Source organism: Anser anser, assembly GCF_964211835.1.
Source record: "Anser anser genome assembly, chromosome: 18".
In the NCBI taxonomy this organism is placed as follows: domain Eukaryota; kingdom Metazoa; phylum Chordata; class Aves; order Anseriformes; family Anatidae; genus Anser; species Anser anser.
The window spans coordinates 1394943-1419494 of record NC_139739.1 but is presented as its reverse complement, the minus strand read 5'-3'; the positions used below and the strand labels follow the sequence as shown (position 1 = coordinate 1419494).

The window sequence follows — 24552 nt, the reverse complement described above, 5'->3', positions numbered from 1 at the left end:
TATAAGGTGTAAAGTTGTCCCCCTAGCACTGAGCTGCCAGCACATAATCGAAAGGACAGTTGAAAATATCTCTGTTCTTTAGTGCATGTCTAGATCTCAGGGAAGCTTTAGCAAGTGATGATAGTTATGCAATTGTACTGGCAATAGCAATTAGAGATTTATAAGTGCTTGTAAACGCTGCTATTTATAGGATGGCACTCTCTTTAACAAAACACTAATCTTTCTCTGCCGTGGAAGAAAATGTCAGGGTGGAGTAGTTCAGCCTTGTGTTGGGACTGGACTGTAGCAGCCAAAAGAACAGTGCTCTGCCCTTTGTTTAAACCAGGGGCTTTAAGCAGGCTTGCACATGAGGAATGGAGAAGGACCGGAGAAAGAATGTTTGAAACTTTGCAATACTTTCAGATATTAATATTGAATATCTATAGGGCTTTGTAGGTCATGTCTGTCTTGTGGGATATGGAATACTTATTTCCAGATCTCAACTGTAAATAAAAGTTCCTTGTTCTATTGAACCTCTTCTTGTGAGTCAGGGACAGGATAATTTTGCTGCATGTTGTTGCTTGTTCTTTCTTTGTCAATTAATTTGTCCCGGAGTACTTTTTAAAAATTAAAGCCACTGTGGCCGTGTTGTTGTTAATACTTCTTTATGAGAGACCCCGTACATCCTCTTAAATATAACCGATGGGTCCCATTTCAGTGCGAGGTGGTGCTCCTAGCACGAGTCAGGCTTAAATCCAAGAATAGGAAGAGACTTTTTGGCCGAATTAGTTGCCCAATTTACTTATAAAAATTTCAGGAAAGTTGTTTTCCTCTGTGCATTTTTTGTGCTATAGTAAGCCTTATGTTCTGGACAGCATGCACGCACACTGTTAAGCCATTTCTTTTTTAATACGTGCACAGTAAGTGATGGGATTAAATAATTAGCTGGGTAGATCCTATCAGCAACTCTCCAAGTGTTGCAGGAAGCAACAGAAGGATGGCTGCTTAAAAAAGCTGACTTGAATTGCTGTAGGCTTTGATTCCAATATGCAGCCATAGAGGGAGAAAAAAAGTGATTTTTTTTTTTTTTAAAGACCCAAACACTTAAATAATGGAGAAGTCTTTTGTAGAAGGAGTGAAATAAATCCAAATTGTACAGAGCGTGGTTGGAGTTGTTGCCAGTAGCCTCTGTGGCTGGCTGTATGGGTAAAACCCTGCCGAGCAGACGAACCGTCCCTGTTGGCTGGTGCAGTTGTGCCTGAAGAAGGAAAACGTCGTGTTTCTTTGGCAGGTTTCTGCCGGAGTGTTCTGAGTAGAAACAGCCACAGTCACTGATCGGAGTCCTGCTTTCTGATTGCTTTCAATTCTCTCAACTGGATTTGTTTTTTTTTTAGAGCAGAGAAGTTTTCCCGGTGGAATTTTTCCATCCCTACACAAGACAGATGAATTTGTTTATCAGCTGCGAGGCTCCGGGACCCGTTACGGATGGTATTGCTTTGTATCGTGTAAAACATTCTTATTTGTGAGCGAGGAAGTTGGCAGAAATCACGTGATTTGTGGTGGGTGGAAAAATTATCTGCAGGCCGCTGCTCCCGTTGTCCTAAGAGGCTTAGAGGAATTACCGCGGGTGCAAATAACGGCGGGGCGTGCGCCGGTGGGCACGGCGCGGCGGGCAGGCCAGCGCGAGGGGTGCTTTGTGTGGAGCCCTTCCCTCACCGATATCACCGGAATAATGCCGTGAGGCGAGGAATCCACTTTGATTTCTGATGAGCAATGTTGCTAGTGAAGACTGGCTGCTTAACGAAAGCAGAATGAGTGACGGCAGCACCTCGAGGCGCTGAGGGTTTAAGACTGAGCACGGAGGGGGGTCCACGTGTGTCCGCAGTGGTTACCTGAGCCTGGGAAGGTTCCCAAATACTTGCTTTTGGGAACACGCTTCGGTTTGAGACAGACGAAGTGGAGCGAGGGAGGAGACCGGCCGGCATGCACCCTTCTCGCCACGAGCAGGCAAAGCGTTAAAAGTCACCTCGGTGCCGCGGGTACGTTCGTGCGCGTGGGCAGAACGTGGCAGTCGGGAAGGGGAGGACAGGGAAGGGTGGGCATGGGCAGGGGGCCGCGGGGCGCAGCCTGTCCCCACGCCGGGGACACGCCGCTGGCCGTGGCAGCGAGGGGTGCGGGGTGACAGCAGGCGCCCACGTGGTGGTGCAGACGCTGGCAGCGTTTGAGATTCTCGTGCTAGCTGGTTTACAGTTGAGTTTTTTTTTTTAATTACCCCAAATTCTGTGAGCGGCCCCATTGACTAGCTAGTATGTTGTTAGAGAGAAGCAAATTTATCTAAACCAAGGTGCGTGCCTCAAAACAGAGGTGCAGTGACTAGTGTACGTTACACGTGACACGCTGATGGCACGATTCCCCTTTATCAATTGTACTTTCTCGAAGTTCCAGGAGCTTTATAACTTGCAAAATGGGGCAATACGTTTTTTCCCCAAAATAATTTTGTTCTGCCTTTCTGAATGCTTGCCTGTTTGGGGTCGTGTTCCTGTCGTAGGGTATCTCAGTAATACAAGTTGAAAGCCTGGGAACAGACTTCACGAGGTCACGTAGAGAAATGGGATTTCAGCTGTAAAGCTGAAGCATTGTGCAACAAAACTACGGAAAAAGGATAACCAGAAAGGGTAAATCGGGCTGTAGGAACGGTGGCTGGAGAGCTGTGTTGAATGCTGTTAGCAAGGATTAAGTCCCGCGTTGTATATTCGCCACCTTGCGTTCCGTGGAGGATCAAGTTTTATTCCATTTAAGAAGCTCTGTGCCGCCTCCTTCTTTTCCAAAGAAAAAGAACTGCGCTCCGACACAAACAAGCGTACTCGAGCCCTGCACGGCATCAGTACAGACAGCACCTTGATTTTTTTGCTTTGCGGTATTTTCTGTTAGCATCGTCCTTATTTCAGCGGGCGTTACTGGTCTGTGTTCAGGGCACGACTGCTCCTCACAAAGCTTTTTCATCCTTGGAATGCGAGAGCATTTTAATCGGATTTTGATGGCGTTTCTTAGAATAAGGAGAGGGAGAGGGAGGAAGATTTCATTAAGATCTGTGCGATCGTGGAAGGAACAGATTGATTCTGATAAGCTGATCGGGTTAGCAACTATTTCGGAAAGAAGAGGTCGTGGACTCGAGGGGACTAGCGCAGCGTGTATCTAAGTCGTTGAGACAGAAATTCAAGTGGATTGAAAGATGAAAGGGCCCTGGCAAGGTGAGCGGAGTTCGTTGGCCTGCCCGGGAGATGAAGGCACAAACGCAAGGGACAAAAATAAATCTCTGCAGTTTGTGGTGCAGTTGTGGTGCTGCCCTACGTCAAGGGAAGCTGAAGGTGAAATAACTGTTCTAGGCGGCAGGCTCAGGAAGGCACCAGTCCGCTCTTTTAAATATTCACGTGCACAGAGGAGCCACGTTCCACAAGACCCGAAAGTACTCGTATTTATAAAGTAAATACACAGGGAAATGGATCGGGAGAGTGCCACTGTGTGACACTGCTTCGGAGACCGTCCAAAAGCGGACAGGAGGGTGGCAACACAAAATAGAGACCCCGAGAGAACGGTGATGAAATACAGCCTGAGTTTTTCCTAAAGGCTAGGAACACGATAGCTTTTAAAAGAAAAAATAATGCATCTAACCTCATATCCTCGTGCATTGGCTACAAAGTTTAAATATTATTTTTATTAGGACAAAAATTTAAACAGAAAACATTCAGGTTATCGGTTACTGCTGAAATCTTAATTGCTGCTGGTTTTCCCTCATCTCTGCAGTAAGAATGTATTTAAAGCCAAAGCTAATCGCCTGCCATTGTTCGTGAGTTATTAGAAAAACTGCTTTGTCATGGTAAAAGCCGTGTTTAGGCTGAAAACCAGCCACTTGAAGGTCAGCCTCCAGGTAGTCCTTCACGTAATGTTGTCACAGAAAGGAGCTTTACAATAGAAAGTAAATTACAGTAATTGAGATTACAGTAACACAGAGCTCAGTGTTTAACCAGTGATTGACAACACTTGAATTTGCAAACAGCACTCACTGAAACGCGGATTTAACTGTGTTCATATTTAACGTCTGTCTATCACGCAGACCAAATTATTTACCCTTCGCAGTTAGGCCAGGCTTTAAGTGATAATTTCTTGTTGATTCTTTAGTAACTGGAAGTTAAACAGCTTTCTACTCTGTACAGTTAAATCCAGTGGCTTTGTTTCAAAACAAGAGCCAGCTTTTTTTCCTCCAAATACCCGGGATTTTTGTCTCCTGTGGTATTACCCATGTCGGTCTGGGTGTGTGCCATACCAGAACCTGAACGCTCTTTGTTTATTTGCAGGAGATGTCTGATCCGTGTTGCTGAAGCGATCGCTGTCCCCTGTCGTTGGTGTGATCTTGGCAAGCTCTGCTGCTCACTATGACAAGTGGATCGGCTCGGATAGATCGCTTGCAGCAGAAAATGCGAATTATGGTGAGTAGCAGCAAAGCTTTTGGAAACTTGTGGAATATGCATTTATTTCTGTTTAGTTATAGGCCTTAACTAATAAGTAATAAGTGACGTTTTCTGTCACAGCGATCTCCATATTTTTGTTAGTATGAAAGAATATATGGGCAGCTATTTATATTATCAGTTGAGGTTTGTTTATCAACACCGGGAAGTCTGCTTCAAAGATAAATACATTTATTTTTTTAAAGTAACTCAGCAATTGAAGTCTGTTTGACTAATGGTAACCCAGTGCTGTGCAGATGCTTTTGCAGGTTTTGTCATATTATTTGGTTGTTAGGCCCAATCACTGAGTAATGGTGCGTTTTGTTGTGTGTTTTTTTTTTTTTCAGAGGAGAAGTAAGCTTTTCATTATGTGATACACATGCTCTGTAAAGAGCAAATCTGAGATGCATCTTAATTTGAATTTAGCCACCTTCTGAATTAAAATTAGAATGAGTTTATTTGATATTCATGCTGACTTTACATCAATGCTTTCATTTTCTTTCTGTGTAGATTTTTCTTCTGTGCTGGATTTTTTCAATTCTGTTGAATGTGTAATTACAACTATGGCAACAAGAGTAGAAATAAATTCCACTTTGGCGTCTTTGACGACAGTACCTGACTTAAAAGAGATCAGAAACGAAGATAAATCACAGCGTGTGTATGTAAGTGTGCTTTCAGATGTAACTAGCAAGACAAAGGAGTCTTCAGCATCACTAACACTTGAAGAGAAGAACAAATTTGGGAGTACTTCAAGATCTGCAACAATGCCCTCGCTAGGATCTAGGCCAAGACTTTTCCCAAAGCCTTTTTCTAAAGATACATCTTCAGATACTTTTGCGAATGTAAAACCGCCTGTTCCAGCTTTCAGATCAAGTAGTCTTATTAGAAAGCCCAATGAGGAGACAACATCTGTCAAGGTATTAGGTGGAAATGTTCCTCCATTAGTGGATCAAAAAGTAATTGAAAACGAAAGTAAGGCTGGGGGCGAAGTCGTCACAAACATGACGTTCTACACTGGTCCCAGTGCAAATACTGTCATTCTTTTTGAGGCAGCAGGAGCTGAGCAATCAAAGGTGAGCCTGGCCCAAGGAAAAACGGCTGCTGGTGACCACAGAGTATTTAGTACTATGCAAACAAAGGAGCTTCAGAGCAATGCCAATCTGGAGAAGCCATTTCAGCCACCTGAGACGTCCAGGAATCCTGAAGGGTCTCTTCCTAGGCAGACATCGGTTTCTTCTAGTATTAGACTGGTCTCTTGGAACTCCCTCAAAACTGGTGAAAAGAAGGATGCTTATGAAGATCATCCAGGGGAGAAGAACAATAAAGTTGATTTCTCTACTGATTTGCAGCAAAGGCCAAAACATAGACCAGTATCTGCTATTTTTCTGGAATCATTAAAAGATCAAAAGCATCGTCCTGTGGAAGCTCCTGAGGAAAAGTCTCCTACAGAGAAATCATGGGTCAGAAGACCCAGGCCTTTGTCCATGGACCTGACAGCTAAATTTGAGCTTAAAGATCTTTCTTCTTGCAAGAAGACTTGTTCCTCCCATGAGAGCAAGGAGAATGTGCTGATAACTTCTTTTACTGACAAGGGCTGTCACGATCTGTCTGAAATGGGGCCAAAACCTGAAGAAATGGAATTTAATAAAGGCAGTTCTTCGAAGATAAATTTGAAGTGCGGTAGTCAGGACACTGGCATCCTAAATAATGGAAAATACATATGGGAAACAAAACATAAATCTAAAAGTGAGCAAATTGAGACAAAACCAGGAGTAGTCACTAACTTGCATGGTTCTGAAAAATCCTTTGAAGCAACTATTGAAAGCAGAGCTAACAGGGATGGGAAAAAATTCGATCAAAAGGAGACAAGTGTCTTTCTAGGCAGTGAAAGCCCTGCAGCTTCCTCAGAAAAAGAGAACAGTATCATAAGAGGCAGTGTTAAAAAACACATCAGTTTGTTTACTTCAGAAAATCCCAATAGCTCAATAGAAACAGAGCCTCTCCCATCAGCTGCTGAGAGGGAAAACAGATGTATGAACGTCCAGCAGAGAATCAAAGAACTGACAACAGAAAATACCGATGCTAAGCCAGGGAGTCTACGCAGATCACTTCAATCGCGACCACTTTCTGCAGACTTGACAAAGATGTAAGTTTCAGAAAAGTTGTATTTAATCATCTTCATCGTGTTCCATAAAACTTGCTCTATCAGTACAGTAAAATGTCTGCACGTTTTGGTTCCACTCGATGTAATTATTCTTTATAATATTATTATCAATCCCCTTTGCATCCACCCTGCCGAAAGAGAATGTAATGAAATACACACCGACAAAACATGCCGTCAGTATTGTAACCTTTGCATGTTACTGTAACAGTACATCTATTAAAACTGCATGCATTTTGAAATCTTGCGGTGTGCCTTGTAGGCTGTAAGCTTATACGTTTGTGAGGAAGCAATGACTGAGATTCCCTGTTTTAACTATGCTGTGTTGATGTCCGTCCTGTTGTCATCACTGTAGTTTTTCTTCAAAATAATTCTGAATCTTATTTCATTTGACACAGGAGAGGCAGGAATGCTTACTGTGTCTTTGAGAGTGGTATAGAATATTACGTTTTTGGCCAGACTGAAACCTTACTTCAATATCATTTAAGGCCTAGAGATCTATGATGTGCATTCTGCCTAACTGTGGCAATGGAATAGGGAAACATCTTGGGTTTCAAGACTCGCTCTGCCAATAACATAGAAAGCTCTCTGCTTCCTCTGATGTAAGTCAATCCTGCAACCCCTATTTCTGCAGATCTGCAGTTTTTTAGAGCGCTGTTGTTAGTGTAATATGAGATCTGCTAACTTTGACATACCCAAACCAACAGAAAAATCTTTCCCTGTAGAAAGATACTTTGGCCAAGATAAAATGTGCTCTTTCAGTGCAAAGTTGGTTGCCTGATTATACAAAATCAGGAGAATTTGGTTTTTGACATGAATAAGACCTATGGATGGTACTGCGAAGTTCATAAAGCACAATTTGAGGCCATGCTGCAGCGCCTGGTGCTAGTCTGGATAGCTCATGTTTTGTATGCGATGAGAAAGGGGAAAGGAGGGAGGGTTGCTGCTTTGGGTAGGGTGACAGGGTGTGCTCTGTGTAATGAACACGACAGATGTTTGGCTAAAAGGACCTGATTTTTGAGCAGTGGAATAGAGTAATTTTTCAGCAAACCCTAGTCCTTTTGCATTGGGATGGAAATAAGAGGAGTATAACTGAGGCGTGAGAATGTTAATAACTTTTCCACTATTTTGCCTCGTCATGCATCTCAGTTCTTGCAGTATACAGTAAGCTGCATTACTAACAATTTTTTCAGAAGCAACAATCCTCTGGTCTAGTTACAGTAAAACCACTGAATACCGTTATAACACGAAATAGCAATGTTTCTCCTTTAAGAAATATCATTTATTGGATGATTTTTATTGACAGCAGACTGATGATACATCATCCCATTTGGTAGGAGGAGTGCATTTTAAGTGGAACTAAAAGTCTTTTCTCTTAGGTTTTCAAGCCCGACATCAAGCAGTGAAGCGAAGACTGAGAAGCCTGCTGATATTAGAAATGGCTCTGTGAATGAAACTCAAGAACATCAAAAAGTAAGAAAATGGCACCAGCCGATGTAGTCTCCGGTTAGGCTTGCCTTTCGAATGCAGAGAGCGCTATACCTTGTGTCCTAGTCTGTCTTTACCAATTGATGACTTTAAAGTGAGCATAGAGGGTATTAAGAATGGCATAATCCTAATAGGTTTATCTGTGTAATTCTATCTTTAGGCACTTGAGGAGACAGGTTGCTAAAGTACGGGAGTATTTTGTCTGTGTTGAGTTTTTAAAAAGTTAAGTGTGCGTGCTGCAGGGAAGGTTAACTCCATCCCAGCCAGACCCAGTAGAAATGCATGTAATGGTATAGAGTGAAAAATATTTTGTATGCTATTTCAGTGGGACTTATAACGTACAAAAACCCGTAGTGAATAGACTATGGCTGTTGTGGTTCTGTGCAGTGATTATTTTCTCTAAGCGTAGCATTGGCTTAGTGAATTTCCACATCCAAGTCACAGTTCCTTATTACCTGCTGTATGTTTCATGTCAATCTCCTAAGTAACATGTAACTTAGAAGTTTTGACAATAAAGTACTGTACAGAAAGTTCCATTTGCTGTAAAAGCTGTGAGGCTATTCCTGTTTCTAAGTAACACTTCGGTGTTTCAAAACAGTTTCTCTGCTAACACTTTGTAGTATCAGAGATTTAATGTTGTTTTGTGGATATTTCTTGGGAGTTCCCGTGGCTGTGTTTTTTCTTCTGCCTAGGTTTAAGACAGGAGTGATAAAGAAACTAGCAGCTTGATCAGAAAGTCTCTGTAGATTAATTTTTATTTTAAAGAGGATAAATTTATTTTAAAAAGAAAATCTTCCATTAATGGTGGAAGTACTGTTTTCAGAATCAGATTATTAAAGTAGGACTAAAACATTCCCTTGCTCTGCCTAGAAGAATACGTATCAGATTTAGAATAAATCATTATTTATAAACTTCTTTAGTGTTAATTTTCTGTCATTCTTCAGTTGCGGGATGTGCTTTTTTTAAGAGACTCTTAAGTCAATTCCATATTTTATAAATTTTAATTTGAAAAAGGAGTGAACCCTTGTAGGATCAGGCAGTGGTTTTTGATTCTTTATTGTTTATGTGCTGTTTCTTCAGTGAATGTTATTAAGAGAAACAGATTTCAGGATGCTAGTTATATTTCTGGAAAGTAGATAATTGTAAAGAATTGGCAATAAAAAGTCAATTCCCACTTCCCCTTTAACTCTTTCCTGCCTTAGCACTCATCACACCTAAGCAGCTCCAGCCGTAGTTACTCAGCTCCTCATATCCCTTGCAGTTACTGACCATGTCTCTGCTTAGTGAACACCTATATCTGAAAAACCAGTTTCAACAAAACGTAGTGAAAGGACATTTGTTGTCTCCCAGGAATTCAGACTTCCTCTCCAGGTGCCTGTGGTGCTGTTCTGTGCTTTGCTTCCAGGCCTGAATTTCTGCAGGGCCTGCAGCATAACTGATTCTGTGGTAGCTGGGTTATGAACCTTTTAAAGTCTTGTACTAGTTTTGCATGTGTTGTCTTCTCTGGAGTGTGGTGTGGGTGTGCATTTACTGCAGATTAAAATGTCTTGAGAAATCTGAGCTCAGGAACTCAGAATCATGCATATCTCATGTATCGGCGCTTCATGTGTTCTTTCTTTTCTTGATCTAAAAGTGAAAGTAAAGCATTGAGGTGATTGTAATCTAAATACAGACTGGAGCCGCACAGTGCTGCTTGGATCACCTGTATCTCAATGAATTTTGTGTTTAGAAACAGGGATGTTGTTAACTTGTGCAGGCTGTGTTGCACAGAGTAGGTGATACTTATTTTATTTAAAAGATGTGTAACAATGTTAACTGTTGGGTTTTTCTGGTTCCAGAGTAAGGAGATCACGCTTGCTCATAGCACAGATTTCACTGAGGCACATGCTACTGGGAACCCATGGAAACCCCGGCAGATTTTAAAAATAACAAACAAAACTGATCAGGCAGAGACAAAGGGAAGCTTCCTTGGAGATAGCCAGCATCTTTCTCAGCAAAACGAAAATTCTGTCTCGTTCACAAGCAACTTTGAAAAAAAATTAAAGCCAACCACAGTTATGGAAAAGACCTACATTAAAACTGTCCGAGCCACCATGTTTGACCATAATGTTCAGAGGCACAACGTTGCTGATGATCGTCCTGGAACTGGTCCTCCACTGAAAATGAATAACGAACTTGAAGCAAAGCATGATGTGGTGGGGCATAACAGGAGGTCGTGGATGGGAGAAGCGGAGGAGACCACTGGTGTAAAGAAGGATCATTACAGTCAATCTGATTCATCGAAGCATATAGCTGACCTAGAAAAAAGTGGAAAACCAGCTTGTTCAAGTGATGGCAAGAAAATGACTCCTGGAATTTTATTAGAAAAACCTTCAGTTGAGAAAAGTGAAAAATCCACTCCAAAAAATGCAGAGGAGTCTTTTATTTTCCAAAGGATTGAGCCGAGATATGAAGTCTTTCAGATGTGTGGTGAGAGAGCTCTTAGTGAAGCCATTACGATGGCTCCTGAAAAAAAGGCCATGACACTTAGAACTAGAAAATCATCTGTGAAAGAGCAGAGAAGCGATGGGGATGTTTTACACACTGATCAGTCAGCTAGGGTAAACAGAACAAGTGACTACTTGAAAGAAGGTAATGTTATTTCAGATTCTAAAGATGTAAAAGCTTTTCCGAGCAGGTCTGCTTTTAGAGAACATAACGATTATTTCTCCAGTGAATGCACTTTATCTGAACAGAGAAAAGACTCTGATAAAACTGAAACTGATCCAATATTAATAGCTGAGAAAATACCTTGTTCTATAAACAAAAGTAAGTGCTTGGGAACAAATGAAAAAATAAGCAAGCTACATTCTGAAATTAAAAATGAAAAGAGCGAAGTCTCCTCCATGGACGAAACAGGGAGGTCTGATATGATCAAACACTCCTCTGAGCAAAGAAGTTTTAGACGAGGAGGAACAGACTATGAATTTGGAACCAGCTTTGGTCATGAAGTTATTTCAACCAATGTAAAGAAGTATGGGGTCCAATCTTCTTCTGTGCTTTTAAGTGAACAATTATGTAGGTCTTCCAGTAGCCACAATCCCGATGTGAAAGAGAAATCTAGAGCCTTTGCTTTAAGGAGAAGTCTGGACTCAAACCGCAAAGAACAAGACTTCAGCTTAGATATTACAGCTCCTGAAAACAGAGGAAAGAACAAAGTAATAAAAGTAGTGGATCCAGAAGAAAAAGTCAGGAGAACCAGAAGTAGTGTTTCTGACTTGAAGATCTCTGAAAGATGGAGAAGGAAGACCTTGCCTTATGATTCTACCAAGGCAGAAGAAGTTGGCTGGTTCACACCTGAAAATACAAACAGGCTGAGTCGGACAGATCCATTGCACTTGGAAGAAGGTTCAGTTAAAAAGAAAAGTAGCAAAGAACAGATGGAAGGAAGTGAGGCAAACCAAACTGTTGTTGGCAGTTCTGATGAGTACTTGAAAAAACAGAGTTCTAGCTCTGAACCAAAGGCAACTTATTTTGCAGTAACTTACCAGATTCCTGGTATCAGAAAAGAGAAAAGCTTTGTGGGTACTCCTAGTGCAAGTGTAACTAGTAAAATTTCTAGCTCGAGTGACGGAGGAGCAATTAATCTGGATCCTGCTTTTTCTGGAAGGTCCAAACCTTTATTACAGCAAACAGATAAAAATACAACAGGTACAAATTGTAGGGAAGAGTCACGAGAAGTATATGTCAAAAAGGATTGGATCAAAGAGGAAGACAAAGATGATGCTTCTTCCAAAAACAGTGCGTTTGGTAACTTAAATGTATCTGGGAAGGATAACCAGAAGTATTATGAAAGAGGCCTGGATCACTCTAAGGAGAAAATCATAGATGTTGATGCTTTGCTTTTAAAACAGGAACTGGGAAATACAGCTCAAACTGATCTCAAAAGTAGCGGAAGAAAAGTCTCCTCTTACCATGAACTCAGATCCCCTCTGCATTTTGCACAGTTACACAAAGACAGTGAACTAGACACGCAGAAGAGCAGTGAAAATAATTATGGTTTATCTGGAAGGAAGGCTGAGGATGGCTACAGATCCCAAATTCTTGATATTGATGCCCTTATGGCAGAATATAAAGAAGAATCAGTAAGTAAGAGGGCCGGTAATCTTCAAGACAAGTTCTCTGAAGAGCACAGTTCATTCAGTAGGAACAAAGCAAAGAACAAAAGAAATGTCTCAGATAAGACAACTTCCTATCACTGGAAAGAGTGGAAGGATCAGTATTCTGTTAGTAACAAGCAAGGTGACTGTGCAGAAGAGTCCCACAGGCCAGAGAAATTAATTGCAAATGAAAAGAACAAAGAGAAATTGGATTCCAGTGGCCCTGAGTTTGATAAACAGAAGTCCAAAGACAGAAAGTTCAGCCCCCCTTACTGGGGAAATACAAGCAGCGTGTTTTCAGACAAGTTTCTGAATTCTCCTGCGGAGTTCACAGCAAAGAAAACATTCATCATTGATGAAGATCAAGATGTGAACTTAGCTTCCAGGAACCAAAGTTCAAAATTTGTAATTGACAAGGTGCAGCCTGTAAGTGCAGTTGCAGACCAGAAGTTGGAAGTTAATTTTGCTTCCAAGCTGTCCATAAAGGCTGACGATGGGCTTTTACAGAAGAGGTTGGTCACAAAAGAACAGCTCTCAGAGGTGTCTCCAGAAGGTGATTGGAGCAAAAACGTAGCAAGAATCTCTATAATAAAGGACAAAGATGATGCAAATAAGGTGATGGGTGACAATGACTCTTCCAAGGTGAAAAGCAAAACAAAAGATTGGAAGAACTACACGTCTGGTTTAGGAAGTGCACCCCCAGATTTGAGACGATCCTACTCAGAAAAGAGCCACCAAGGAAAAGATAATCTACCGCTCACGCAAGAAGTAAGGGGAAGAAAGGATCAGTACCGCTCCCGGCAAAGTTTCCCCTTGGAAAGTGTGGATAATGGGTGGAAAAACAAGCTGTCACCGCAGTCAGAAGCTTTCTTCCATGAGGATAAAAAGGTATTGCCAAATGGTACCCAAGTGTTTCCTGTAACTAAAAATGAAAGCAAGGAAAAGATTTAATTATGTCTCTATATAGCTTCTGAGTGCTAGGTGTGACTTTGTTGCAAGTGAGCAGGTGTGAACTTTTCAGTAGATCTAATTTTCTTTTGGGGTCTGTTTCCTTGTGGAATCTGTATTGTACTAGGTTTTGTTTCAAATGCACAAATACTTATGGATATTTCTATGGAGAGCTTGAAAAAGCTTTAAAATGCGTACATGTTTTATTAATGCTTTGAACACTAGGATGTTAAATTGCAAACTGCAGCTTTGTTCGAAAAGAACTAGCTTGGGTTTGTAAGCTGTCAGTGTTGATCTTTTCGGAGTTCTTGTATTCATTTTGCTTTTCTGAAGGAAGCTTTTTTCTTTGAGTTGCCCTCATTTGAAACTTCACTTGCTGGTATTGATGTTGGTGAAATGCAAGTGGTTGCCCCTAACAGTGACAGGCTAATTCATGTAATGCATAGCCTGTTGGGTATTCGTGGCTATGATGTTTTTCCATTTTGCAGTTTGTTTTCAACTTTCTCTGTTTTCATTCAAAAGGGCATTTTACGTATGTACATATGTGTGTGCATGTTTTATTAACAATGTCTATAACTTTATTTTAACAGGCTTCTAGGAAAGAGTGGACCAAGCAGAGTTCAGAAAAAGCAGACAGAACAGAGGTTTCACTGGTTTCTACTCAGAGAAGAAGTCATAGCTTTTTTCATAAAGACAGAAGGACGGAGAACGTAATGGTATGTTGTTCTGGAGGAGGTTCTTGGGATAGGGGAGACATAAGGAAGGTGCGGCTTGGCTTACTCCATTCAGAACTGTTTTCCTTTTTGCAAATAGCTGTGAAAAAAAGTAAGTGCCTTCCTAGCAGGAGGAGCAGATGTGGTTCCTGTGAAGTTTCTCTAGTAGAGAACGCTTCCCGCACGCTGGTCTATGCCATATCTTCAAACATAAGCATAAACTGTGCAGCTTGTTGATGTTTCTTTCTAAACAAAGATTTTTCACCTTGAACTCCTAAGGCGTGGGACTAGATCACTAATGCTTTTTGTTTTTCTCTGCTTAGATAATGAAAATTGGTTATTGTGATCTTTTCTGGAAAACTGCAAATAGAACCATGTCATAATCTGGAAAAATGATGGGTTTAATTTTCTCTCTGTAGGCAATAGACAACTAATTATGTGAAGAATCACAGCTGACTTTTTTCAGTAATTTGATTTGTCTCTAATATGCGTCCTTTGGGGTAAATTCCATCTTCAGTTGTTAGGCAATATTATCCTAAGTTGCAGCAGGACTTCTTGATGTTAGCCCATGGGTGCATTTTACAGTAGGAGACAGCTGACATCCTACGTCCTGATGTTCTGTAATACAGAGCAAAGATCTGAACCTTTCAAAAAGTTGCACAAGAAATGAAACATCAGTATTTTCTGTGGAAAATAAAGGATTTTTATAGCGTATCATCATCACAGAATTCTATCATTCTGAGACAGTGCTGCTGCCAAAGAAATCCTTCCTTACTGGAAGGGTTTGTTTTAATTCATGGCAAGTGCTGTGCCTTTTTTTTTTTCCTCACCTTGTGCATAGAAATGGTTTTGATATGCCAGAATACTGCAGTTGCATCAAAGAGCACTCCTCTATGATTCTAAATACACATTTGTAGGTTTTGAAAATCTGGCCATCCTGCATCTTTTCAAAATTCTACTTTTATGGAGAAGATGACTGAAAGAGGTCACTGCTCTTACCTGTCCCAAGGTCAAATCTAATCCCTCCTCTTAGTCTGCTAGCACACTCGTGTGGTGACAGGATGTATTGCTCCCTTCAGAGAGTCTCTTTTTGTGATTACTCACGCTCAAGTGTCCGGCATCCTCTGGAATCCAGCAGGCCCCGAGCAAGTTCCTCGCCTATATTGCTTTGCAAAGCCCAGGCGTGGTCTATCTGTTCTTCAGTGCGGTGCTAGCAAGAAGAGCACGGTCCTCTGTGTACGGACTGCGGGCGAGCAGGTAGGGAGGTGATTCTAACTTGTGTTTGCGAGGTGGGAACCTTGCCACATGTCGGCGTGCTCCATAGCCCCACGTGGGTATTGCAGGGAGACTGTAGAGCAGAGCTATTGCTTCTGGCACTGAGGTTAATAACACCTTTGTGCGCATCTGGAGAAAATACAGCGGTGGTTGCTGCCTGTGCGTTGCAATACTTCCCTCTGGTGGAGGAATAGAGTCAGAGAATCATCTAGGTTGGAAAAGACCTTCAGCGTCATCCAGTCCAATCCCGAGTGCCATCACCGAGCCGTGTCCCTCAGCGCCACATCCACAGATACCCCGGGGACGGGGACTCCACCAAAGCCGCGCTGAGGTCGGGTTTCAGGGAACATGGGATGTCCGGACATATCCCCCGGAGAATGAGAAACCAGTGACACATTTCCTCTCAATTTGAATGCAATCTGTGTTTTGCTTAACATGCCTTTCGAATACGATTAGAAGCAAGCAAAACTGGCCTTGTTTTGTTTGAATAATTTCTAGCCTGCCTGTTTAGTTGCAAAGTTACCTGCTTTTTACTGTGTAGTAGTGACAAACAGCTGTGCTACGGGACATGTCGTGTGTTACTGAAGTCTTCCGTAAATGTATTCCAACATAAGATTTTCCCCCTTTCTGCCCTATGATACATGCTAATTCCAGTAAAGAAGGAAATCAGTTCAGGTGTAAAACATTCACCTAACAGGTAATTAAGGAAAAGAATAGTGTTAATGTGATTAAATGACTTTCTTTTTTGCATCTCTGAAGACAGAAATATTTAAGAGAGCAAAACTTTCCCCTGCCTGTTTTAAAAATATTTACTGTTTCATGAAGTCAAACGCTCAGTTTATACCTTGTGCTTTGGCCCTGCCTGCGTCTCAGCGTAGACATGAAGCTGTCTTCCTCCAGCTGTTTGCTCTTCACAGCTGGGCCTGGAGCTCACAGAAGGGGCTGTGAGCCTGCCGGATGCCAGAGGGTCTGCAGGGCTGCCCGCCCCGGCCTGTGGCGGGGTGCCTTTCCCTGAGACCCGGGGTGCGACTGCCTGTGGAATAAAAGTGCTGTTCGTAGGCTGTTGTAGGTGCTCCGTGCTCCTTCCGCGGCCCTGTAGCTGAGGCGCGTTGTGGTAAGCCACGAGAATTGCAGAAGAGGTTTTCAAGTATTGTCTTTCACAACTTGTTCCGTCTCAGCTGACACAGGTCTCTAATTCTGGTGTTTGGTCACCAACCTCAGTTCCTGATGAGGTCATCGGGACCGATAGGAGTCTCATGAACTAAAAACTGCGGAATGTGCGATGCGGCTCGCCCCCGGATCGAAGGAGGTGCTCGCCCTCGGTGGGGCCGAGGGGACTGCGCCTTCATCCGGAAACAGAATAGCCAGAAGCTTGGCTTCTTTGGAAGCCTCTGCTTAGGTATCTTGTGTGGTGCTTTGTTGGTTTTTTTTTCGTGTTTAACTTTGTTTTTTCTTTGAGACAATCTGGTACCCATAATGGCGTGATATAAAAACACACTATTTGAGACTGATGTGTGGGTGGGAGAGGATTGGTTTAAGGAAACCATGAGCTAACTCTTAAAACTGTTTTGGAAATGAACTGCAGGGGAGAGAAGATAAATATTTTCTAAACATACACAGATGAATTCATAGCTTGGCTTGTCCCAGCGTGGCCACAGCAGGTCTCCCCTGCCCAGTGAAACGCGAGCGTTCTCGTCTTCCAGTCAGATAAAGCCTCTGATATTACATCTTCGCTCTTTCCTGGATGGAAACAGATGTGCTAAAAAAAACACACCATCATGTTCAAGTTGTTTTGCTATCCTAAAAACTGAATCAGCCGAGGAAAAAAAAAATCAGACGAGCTTGTTGGCTGCAGGAGATCTCATAGGTGTGATTCGGTCGGTGGGAGCGCTCCCCGTAATGCCCCGAAGCAGCGTTTCCAGCAGGAGGACACAGGGCTGTGGGACACAGCTCGGCCGTGTCACCCTGGGGGTCACCGGGGTCCTCCTGGGCCACCTTCTGTTGTTTGCCCTTCTTTTTCTCCTTAAAAAAGGCAGAGCTCAGAAAGGGAGAGGCAGCGGGAAGCTCTGCCGTTCCCGGTTGTGCCCCTCGCGTAGCCCCGGCAGCGCCCGGTGGCTCAGCCTCCTGTTGCGAGCGGTGCCCGCGGAGGCCGGTGCTGGTTGTCAGCCTCCTTTGGCCGGGATTTTGCCTTTTTTGGTAGCATTCGCTTCTTGGGAGCATTCCAGCCGTATATAAAAAGACACTTGTTGTGTCTATTGCTTCCTCTTTACCAAAGGCATTTTTATATTAAAAGCAGGAGCTTTTCTTTCATGTCTGTTTTTTTTTTTTTTTCCTTGCACATTACAGAACAAATAAGGTCAGCTCGCAATCTAGACCACGGCGGTGGCGTTAATAGCGTTTCGTAACCCCAGCCTGCAAAAAACAGACTGGTTTTAGAAGCTTCTTTTTCCTCCCAGATGAAGGGCTTTTCGGCACGCAGCCCCAAGTGCTATTATTAATTCTAGCCTAACACGTTACGGATTAACGAGACGGGCAAACTCCGCGCGGCGAGATGCTAAATAACAAGAGGTTAAGTCACATGCTGCCAGAGCTCAGCTCCTGCTCGTAAGTAGCCACAGCATCTGTTAAAGGCGCAGAGCTCGGCGGGGATGTGGATGCTGATAAACATCGCTCGCTGCCCGCGCTGCCTGTAATCGCCCCGGTGTGCTTTCAACTTCTGCTGGAGGAGGCGAGAGGGGGGAGCCGGCGTCTAATGAGGATGGTCTTGTGCTAACTTTGTGCTCTGGAAGAATGGAGTATTACTACTGCCCGCGGTTGTTGAAGTTCTTGCAATATTTGTGGGTAAGTGCGCTTACGAGTTGGACGTTTTTAACTGCTTTCAAAAATCCTGAGGTAGTTCGTATGCAGAAATGGCGTTGCCGTGCGCTTTCTTCCCGATCTTTCTGATTTTAACATTTATTTGGTGTGAGAGGCTATTTTGTCTAACGCTTGTGTAAACGAGGGGACTGCAGACTGCTTAAATGTGCTTCAGAAAGCACTCTTAATAATGGAAATTTGTTTATGTCTAAGCATGGGAGTTGTAGTTTGCAGACTGTCCGTCTGAGACAGCCTTCCCCATTTGTTTAGAAGCGATCCTAGGGTCTGGAGATGGCTGCTTCCAAAGGCTTTCCTTCCCCTGCTGCCTGCTATTTAAGTAAAACAGCTAGTGCTAATGCCTTTAGAATGGTGTATCTTTACAATTCCTCACGTATTTTTAATCCGATTCTTTTGGTAGGTTTCCCTTTCTCAGTGTGCACTTCCTCTTCAAACAACTCTTAGGCTCCTTGTCGATGAAAAGCTCTTTTTGGTGTGCTGCTTTCACCGCTAGCCTGCCAGCTGTGCAGGGTTACTGCCGCACGGCGACTTCTGTTTGTCAGATAGATTCACATTTGTAAGAGAAATTTCTATTCATAAAGACTTAAAAAATTAAAGTAGTTAGCTCCAATGTAATACGTTTTAATTTCTTCTGTACTAACCAAATATCAGCATTCATTTGTGTGTGGTATTGTCTGCATTGATCTCGTAAACTTTTTGGCTGTAAATTGAGCATGAAACACACACCGACACTTACACCTTTTAATGCTAGCTGTTTGCTGGCTCATTGTGAAAGTGTAGCAGAGAGTCAGTTCCTCTCTCTTAGCATTTAATTCTGCAAACCTTGCCATGTATGCGCTTTGATCGGTAGCGAGATTGCCTGCGCTGAGTTCTTTGTGGCTGGGAGAGAGATTAGAGCTTGAACTGGGCACTTAACATCTATTTCCAGTGGAGACTGTAGTATTGTCAAATATGGAACTCTCTGGACACTTCCTGATTACTTTTTTTTTAATTTGATTAGCTAGACTTTTAGGGTGGAAGCTTACTTTTATATGTGCGTCTTAGTCTGATACACCTTGCTTCGTCAGTGCTGTCAGCCGGTGGACGTTCTTCGTGGTTTGCCAGTGTGAGGAGTCTGAAAGGTCTCTGAATGCTTTTTGCCATCACATGTGTCTGGTAATTTTCCATGCGGTCAGGGAATAAAAACCTTTTAGATCAGTCCAGGAGATCACCAGGAAGCGTCTTGTTTTTGTGTGGTGCTAGTGTGTAACAGGACAGGTTCGTTACGTTTTCTGTGTGTGGGTACACACGCTCTCTTGGAGGCCCTCAGGTATTCCCTAGGCGTTTTAGTTGGTGTATGCTCTCCTGCTATTGTGCAAGAACCTATTGGAGGACAATTATGACACTCATAAAATATTAAAAAAAAAACCACAAACAAAAACCAAAATACAAAAAAAACCCACATTTTTTAGGGAAAAGCACTGCAGTCACTTTTTTGTGTTGATGTCGCAGCTGGGGGCTGCTAAGGAGCTATTTATCAGTTCTCTCTATGTATAATCAGGAGTAACTGGAGATGTTGGGGTTAGTTGTCAAGCTTTGTGTTATTTAATCTGTTTTAGGGAGCTAAAATACTTTATTCATTAGTTAGACATGCCTGAAGAAGCTGTAACTTAATTAAAAATATTATAATGAAAATCCGTTTCTATAGTTAATGTTTCAAGTTACTGATAATTCCATCTCCCCAGCTCTGCATTTGTTTGACTCCTACACAGCGGTGGAATTGTTAGACCCCCTCAGGACGTCAGCTAATTACTTGCTGTTGCCTCTTCTTACCTTTAAATAGGATATTGTTGTGATGTGTAGGAAAGTTTTTGAAAGAACATCTTCGTAGTGCTTTTTGAGCACAAGGGTGTTTGTGGTCAGCCGAGTAAGTAGGAAATGATCACTGACCGCGAAGTCTGTGTGCTGTGCTCAGGGTGTGGAGTGAGAGCTCTGCATTTCTGAAAAGTAGTCTTTGTGTCCAGGGCAAAAGGCTTTGCTCAGTGGCTCTCTGTACAGTAACTCAATCTTGAGCTTGCTTTTCAATTAGACTTGTAATAATCAGGAGAAAAGTAAGCTTATCAAACCTGGATCATGGCAGTGTTAATGAGGCGTGCTGCAGGACGGTGAAATACTGCAGCTGTTGGTTGGTGTCTTTACCTGCGATCCGTAACGTTCACACAGGGATTGCTGAAAAGCAGGTTCCTGGGGAAGAGTGAGCTTTGGATCCTTGGTGACAACAGATGGACCTGCAAAAGTTTCTGAGAAGTATTGCTGCAACTGTACCAGCTAGCTAAAAATACATAAATGAAAGCGAAGTGTTGAGGGAGCCTTGCAGATGGCTTCATAAGGCTTTTATAAATCCTTAGCATGGTGGTTCAAGAATCCAGAAGTTCCTGGCTGATGATACAAGAGTCTGGTTTTGGTCAAATGAGCTGATGCCTCTTGGAGGAGGGGGAAGAGCAGGACTCTTACTCACCAAATGCTGTGGTGGTCTCTAGATCAGCAGCTGAGGTTCAGAGACTGAGTCATAGCTCTCGGTATTCACCACATCATCATTTCCTTCCCTGGTCTGTTGTGTACGTTCCTCCTAGCTCTGATCTGTTCATCATCTTTAATTGGCTGATTATTGTAATTATGCATTCGAGTGCCAGGCATTCAGTGACCTGTGCTATTATATTTGAGCGTCTTCCAGGGTACATTGGGTATCCACCATCCCTTTTACAGCTGGCAAGGAGCTTTGCTGCAGCTGATACAAGACATCTTTAGGTCTGGCTTGGATAAGAAATCCTTTAGGAGCTGCTCAGCGGTCTGCTCAGCTGCTTGCATCGGGCAGGGCTGCCAGTGCATCAGGTACGCAGCCACAGCGGCGAGGCTTCCTGTGCCTTCGTAATGCCCTCGGCCCAGGAACCGGCGTTTTTGGGTTGCTTGCGGGCCCAGCCACTAGTGAGTGCTCCCGGTGGCTTCTGTTCCTGTCTGTAACCATCTCAAAGTTATGAGCAATTCTTGCTCTGCCCCAGTTTTTTTTTTTTTTTGTGGGCTGTTGCAATTTCATGATGTAATCTCTTTTTAATGTATCTGAGGCTACTGTAGGAGCACACCGATAAACAATTTATCAGTTACAAGTAGCACTGGGTAATATAAGCCAGGTCGGCATGCAGAGGCCAGACTTCTTGCGGTGGGGACAGATCTGAAAAGAGATAAGGCTCTGGATCTGCTCCAGGGTGGATGGCGCAGGAGAAGAATCGGAGCCCTGGCTGACAGCGAGCAGACGCTGCTGTGCTTGCAGGGGGAGCAGGGTCGCTGTCGGGATGCGAGCCACGTTAGATGCGATTTTAGTGCCCTGGGCAGGAGCCAGCTGTGACTTTGCTTCTGCTGAGCCACCCGCAGAACATCCTGGCCGGTCGGACGGTCAGTGAGGGGCCTGGCTGGGCCCTTCGGAGGGCTCCTGGGCCTGCAGCTGCATGGCCGCGGTGCCTGAGGTGATCGGAAACCCAAATCCTGGGGCTCAGCGGCGAGCCGCGTGGGTGCCGGTCGAGCCAGATGAGACGGGTAACGTCAGCAGATGAGAGCAGCTACCAGAGGGAGCACCGTGGTCCCCAGGGAGAGGTGGATGTTGCCTCTTCTGGATGCCCCCAGCCCACGTAGGAGATGGTTACCTCCTAAAACGGGTACTTCATTAGCATCTGCTGAGGGTGACGGGAAAATCACGTAGGGCAGGCGAGTGCCTGAAGATGCTGAGAACATGAAAAGACAATAGGTATGGTGTAAGATCGCTCTTGGCTCCACTTTTAACAAAATGAAGTTTGCTTTTGTTCCCAAAAGCCTGCAGGAGACCAGTGTTCGTTCTTCCACTTTTTTTTTTTTTTTATGGAGTGGGATGGGGCTATCTCAAATAAGTTTATTGTACATTTATCCACTGTTCTTTTCAGTTAGTTAAGTGGTGTTTGGTTTAACTTTTCCAGTTAAACTTCAAAAATATCCTAGCCACGTGGTCAAAATGTGGGTTAGAAGGGCGCTGGGTTTCTTTCTGCTCAGTGTCTTTTGTTTCCATGTTTCTAACCCAGAACATATTTTTTTTGGCTCAGAGATCACTAAGATGAAACCCTGTTGGCACCAGAGAATCTCCGTTGCGTTGCTGTGCCACACGTGTGCTGCTGCGGTGCTCAGCTGAAGTGGAGGTGGCCGAGGCTGGGCCTTCTGGTATGGCCACTGGGAGTGAGGTTAGGGAATGCGCTTGTGCTGTTCTTGAGGAGTTTGCTTCTCAGCCTGGCACCTGTCCGTCTGAGTGGTGAACGCGTCCCGAAAGCATTCAAAGGAAGATGGCATGTTTTAAATGAAATGTTACGCTGCAGCGCTGTGATGGTTGAAAAAGACCTCATTCTTTGTTGCCAGCCATTAAACAGTCATTATAAAATTGAAAGGAGATAGGGTTATTGCAGGAAGGAACCAGATTTCGAGTTTGTTTTGACAAGGTGCTTTTGAAAAACTGCTTTGATACCTCTTCACCAGATGATCGCAAAGGAGGCGACGGGTCGTTGATAAGCGTGCTGCCACTGCGTGTCACTGCAGCGGCGCGGCGATGGCAGAAGGCTGCGAGCACCGCTCTGAGCTCCACGTGCCGGCTGCCCCAGCCTTCCCTTGGTGGCTTCTGCCTGGGGATTCCCTAGGGATGAAGCTCGCTGCTGTTCTGTTACGGGGCTTGCTTCTGGTGACCGGGCGGTTGCATTTCGGGTACCTTTTTGCAGAGATACAAACCCCTCCTCGGGTGGTGGCCGAGGTGTGCCTGCTGTGCTGATGTCGGCTGCAAATTGGGGATCTAAGAGCGAGCGAAGCACTGCTACAGGGGAAAACCTGTTTAGATAGCCATTCTCCTAATTCCTGAATGTTGTCGTAGGAGAGGAATCCTAACTTCTGAGTCACTGCTGCGAGCACGCAGAGCAAGCAGAGCTGGCCAGGGCAGCCCGTTCCCCCCAGGAACGCGAGGGAGAGCTGTTGTGCACGCCGCTGCACGCACAGCATCCCCGGCAGCCTGTCGCAATTAGGAATGGGATTAAGTTTAATTTACCATGAAATGCTTTTACGAAATAGTGCATTCTAGGTTAACGTGGTGCAATAAGGATCGTGGTCAGAAAGACGCAGCCACTTGTAGACCTGGTGATTTTTTTTGGAAGGGACCCTGCTGCTGTGGGCTCGGAGCAGCCGGGGCTGAGGACCTGCCTGCACCTGCCCATCAGCGTGTCGGGCTCTGGGCACCCGAAATAGTGAGCACGCTTCTGATGCAGGGCTGAAGGGGGCTGTTAAACCGCATCGACACACACAGACCAGAGGTAACCTCACTGCCTCTCTACTAATATTTTGATATAAAGTTGTTTTGACTCAGTTCCTGCTTTCCCATGCTGTTGTCCGTGCCATTACCGCTGGGCGACAGCCAAGTTCCCACTATTGTTTCTGTTCTTTCAGCAGTTGGGACTTGTTAATACAGCCAGTGCGTGTTTACTGTACTGAAAGGAAACGGCATTTCAGAGAGCAGCTTGAGCACGGAGAAAGTAGTTCTTTGTAGCAGGCTTTCCTCCAGACACGAGGGGACTTTGTACTGTAGTGCAAGGCTTCTCTTAAAAATTAACTCGAGGTAAATCTTAAACATGGATAAAGCTCGGAAAAATGTAGTATTTGGTTTAGTGATTCATGGCTGGGGCTGGTAAATACACGCAGTGCTGTGGAGGCAGCATAGGTTATTTGCTATCCACATATTTGGCAAGTTTTGATTGTTAGAGTTGGAGATTGCAGATGTCAGATGAGGCTGGATCTAACTCCGGATTTGTTTCACAATTCAACAGCACTCCACAGGTCAGGGCAGGAAACGCGGCAGATCTGGTTGCAAACGCAGGAGGGACTGCAGCAAATCAGCCACTTAAACTCCACGGAGCCCCAGGCCTAGCGGGGACAATGCCCTTCGTCTAAAAAATATGAAGGCCCCGCCTGTAGCAGTGGACTGATGAGCAGTTTGACACAGCCTTTTACAGCTGGGGGTGTTTTAATGCCCTGCCAGCGCTGGGGCTGCGGAGGAGCCCGGTGGTGGCTGGGTGAAGCCCGGGGCAAGAGCAGTCGGTCCTGCCTTGGCCGTGTCCTGGGGACATGGAGCTGGCGCTAAGCATGGCTGGGCGATGGGGAAGAGGAGGCAGGGAGAGCACGGAGCAGGAAACAATGGAAGTGTGTACGCTCAGGGTGCTCGTTACACAGCAGTGGCTTGTAACTGCTATTGCTTTTTTCATTAAAAACGGCACGTCGCAAGGTAAAATGGATGAAGGACACATTGTACGAACTTTCTCTTAATGTTTGTTCTGCTCGCTGTGATCTAGAAGTGGTTGATGTAAATGAAAGATGCGTGGAGTCGTGTTTTGCAGGGCGAAAGCAGAAAGAACAGCGAGGTGTGCGGCGCTTCCAGCTGT

At 44.0% G+C, this 24552-nt stretch overlaps 1 protein-coding gene across 4 annotated transcripts in view; it reads left to right on the top strand.

Moving 5' to 3' along the window:
* KIAA1671 overlaps nt 1-24552 on the top strand; it is a 72562-nt gene that overhangs the window by 13856 nt on the left and 34154 nt on the right. For 2 of the 4 annotated variants that reach the window (XM_083803741.1, XM_083803742.1), the window contains exons 2-6: nt 4335-4466; nt 4995-6630; nt 8025-8118; nt 9966-13160; nt 13811-13936. In XM_083803741.1, the coding sequence (XP_083659867.1) occupies nt 5048-6630; nt 8025-8118; nt 9966-13160; nt 13811-13936 (4998 nt within the window). In that variant the 5' untranslated portion in view covers nt 4335-4466; nt 4995-5047. The remainder of the gene's footprint in view (nt 1-4334; nt 4467-4994; nt 6631-8024; nt 8119-9965; nt 13161-13810; nt 13937-24552) is intronic. The other 2 variants (XM_083803744.1, XM_083803743.1) reach the window with 2 other exon arrangements.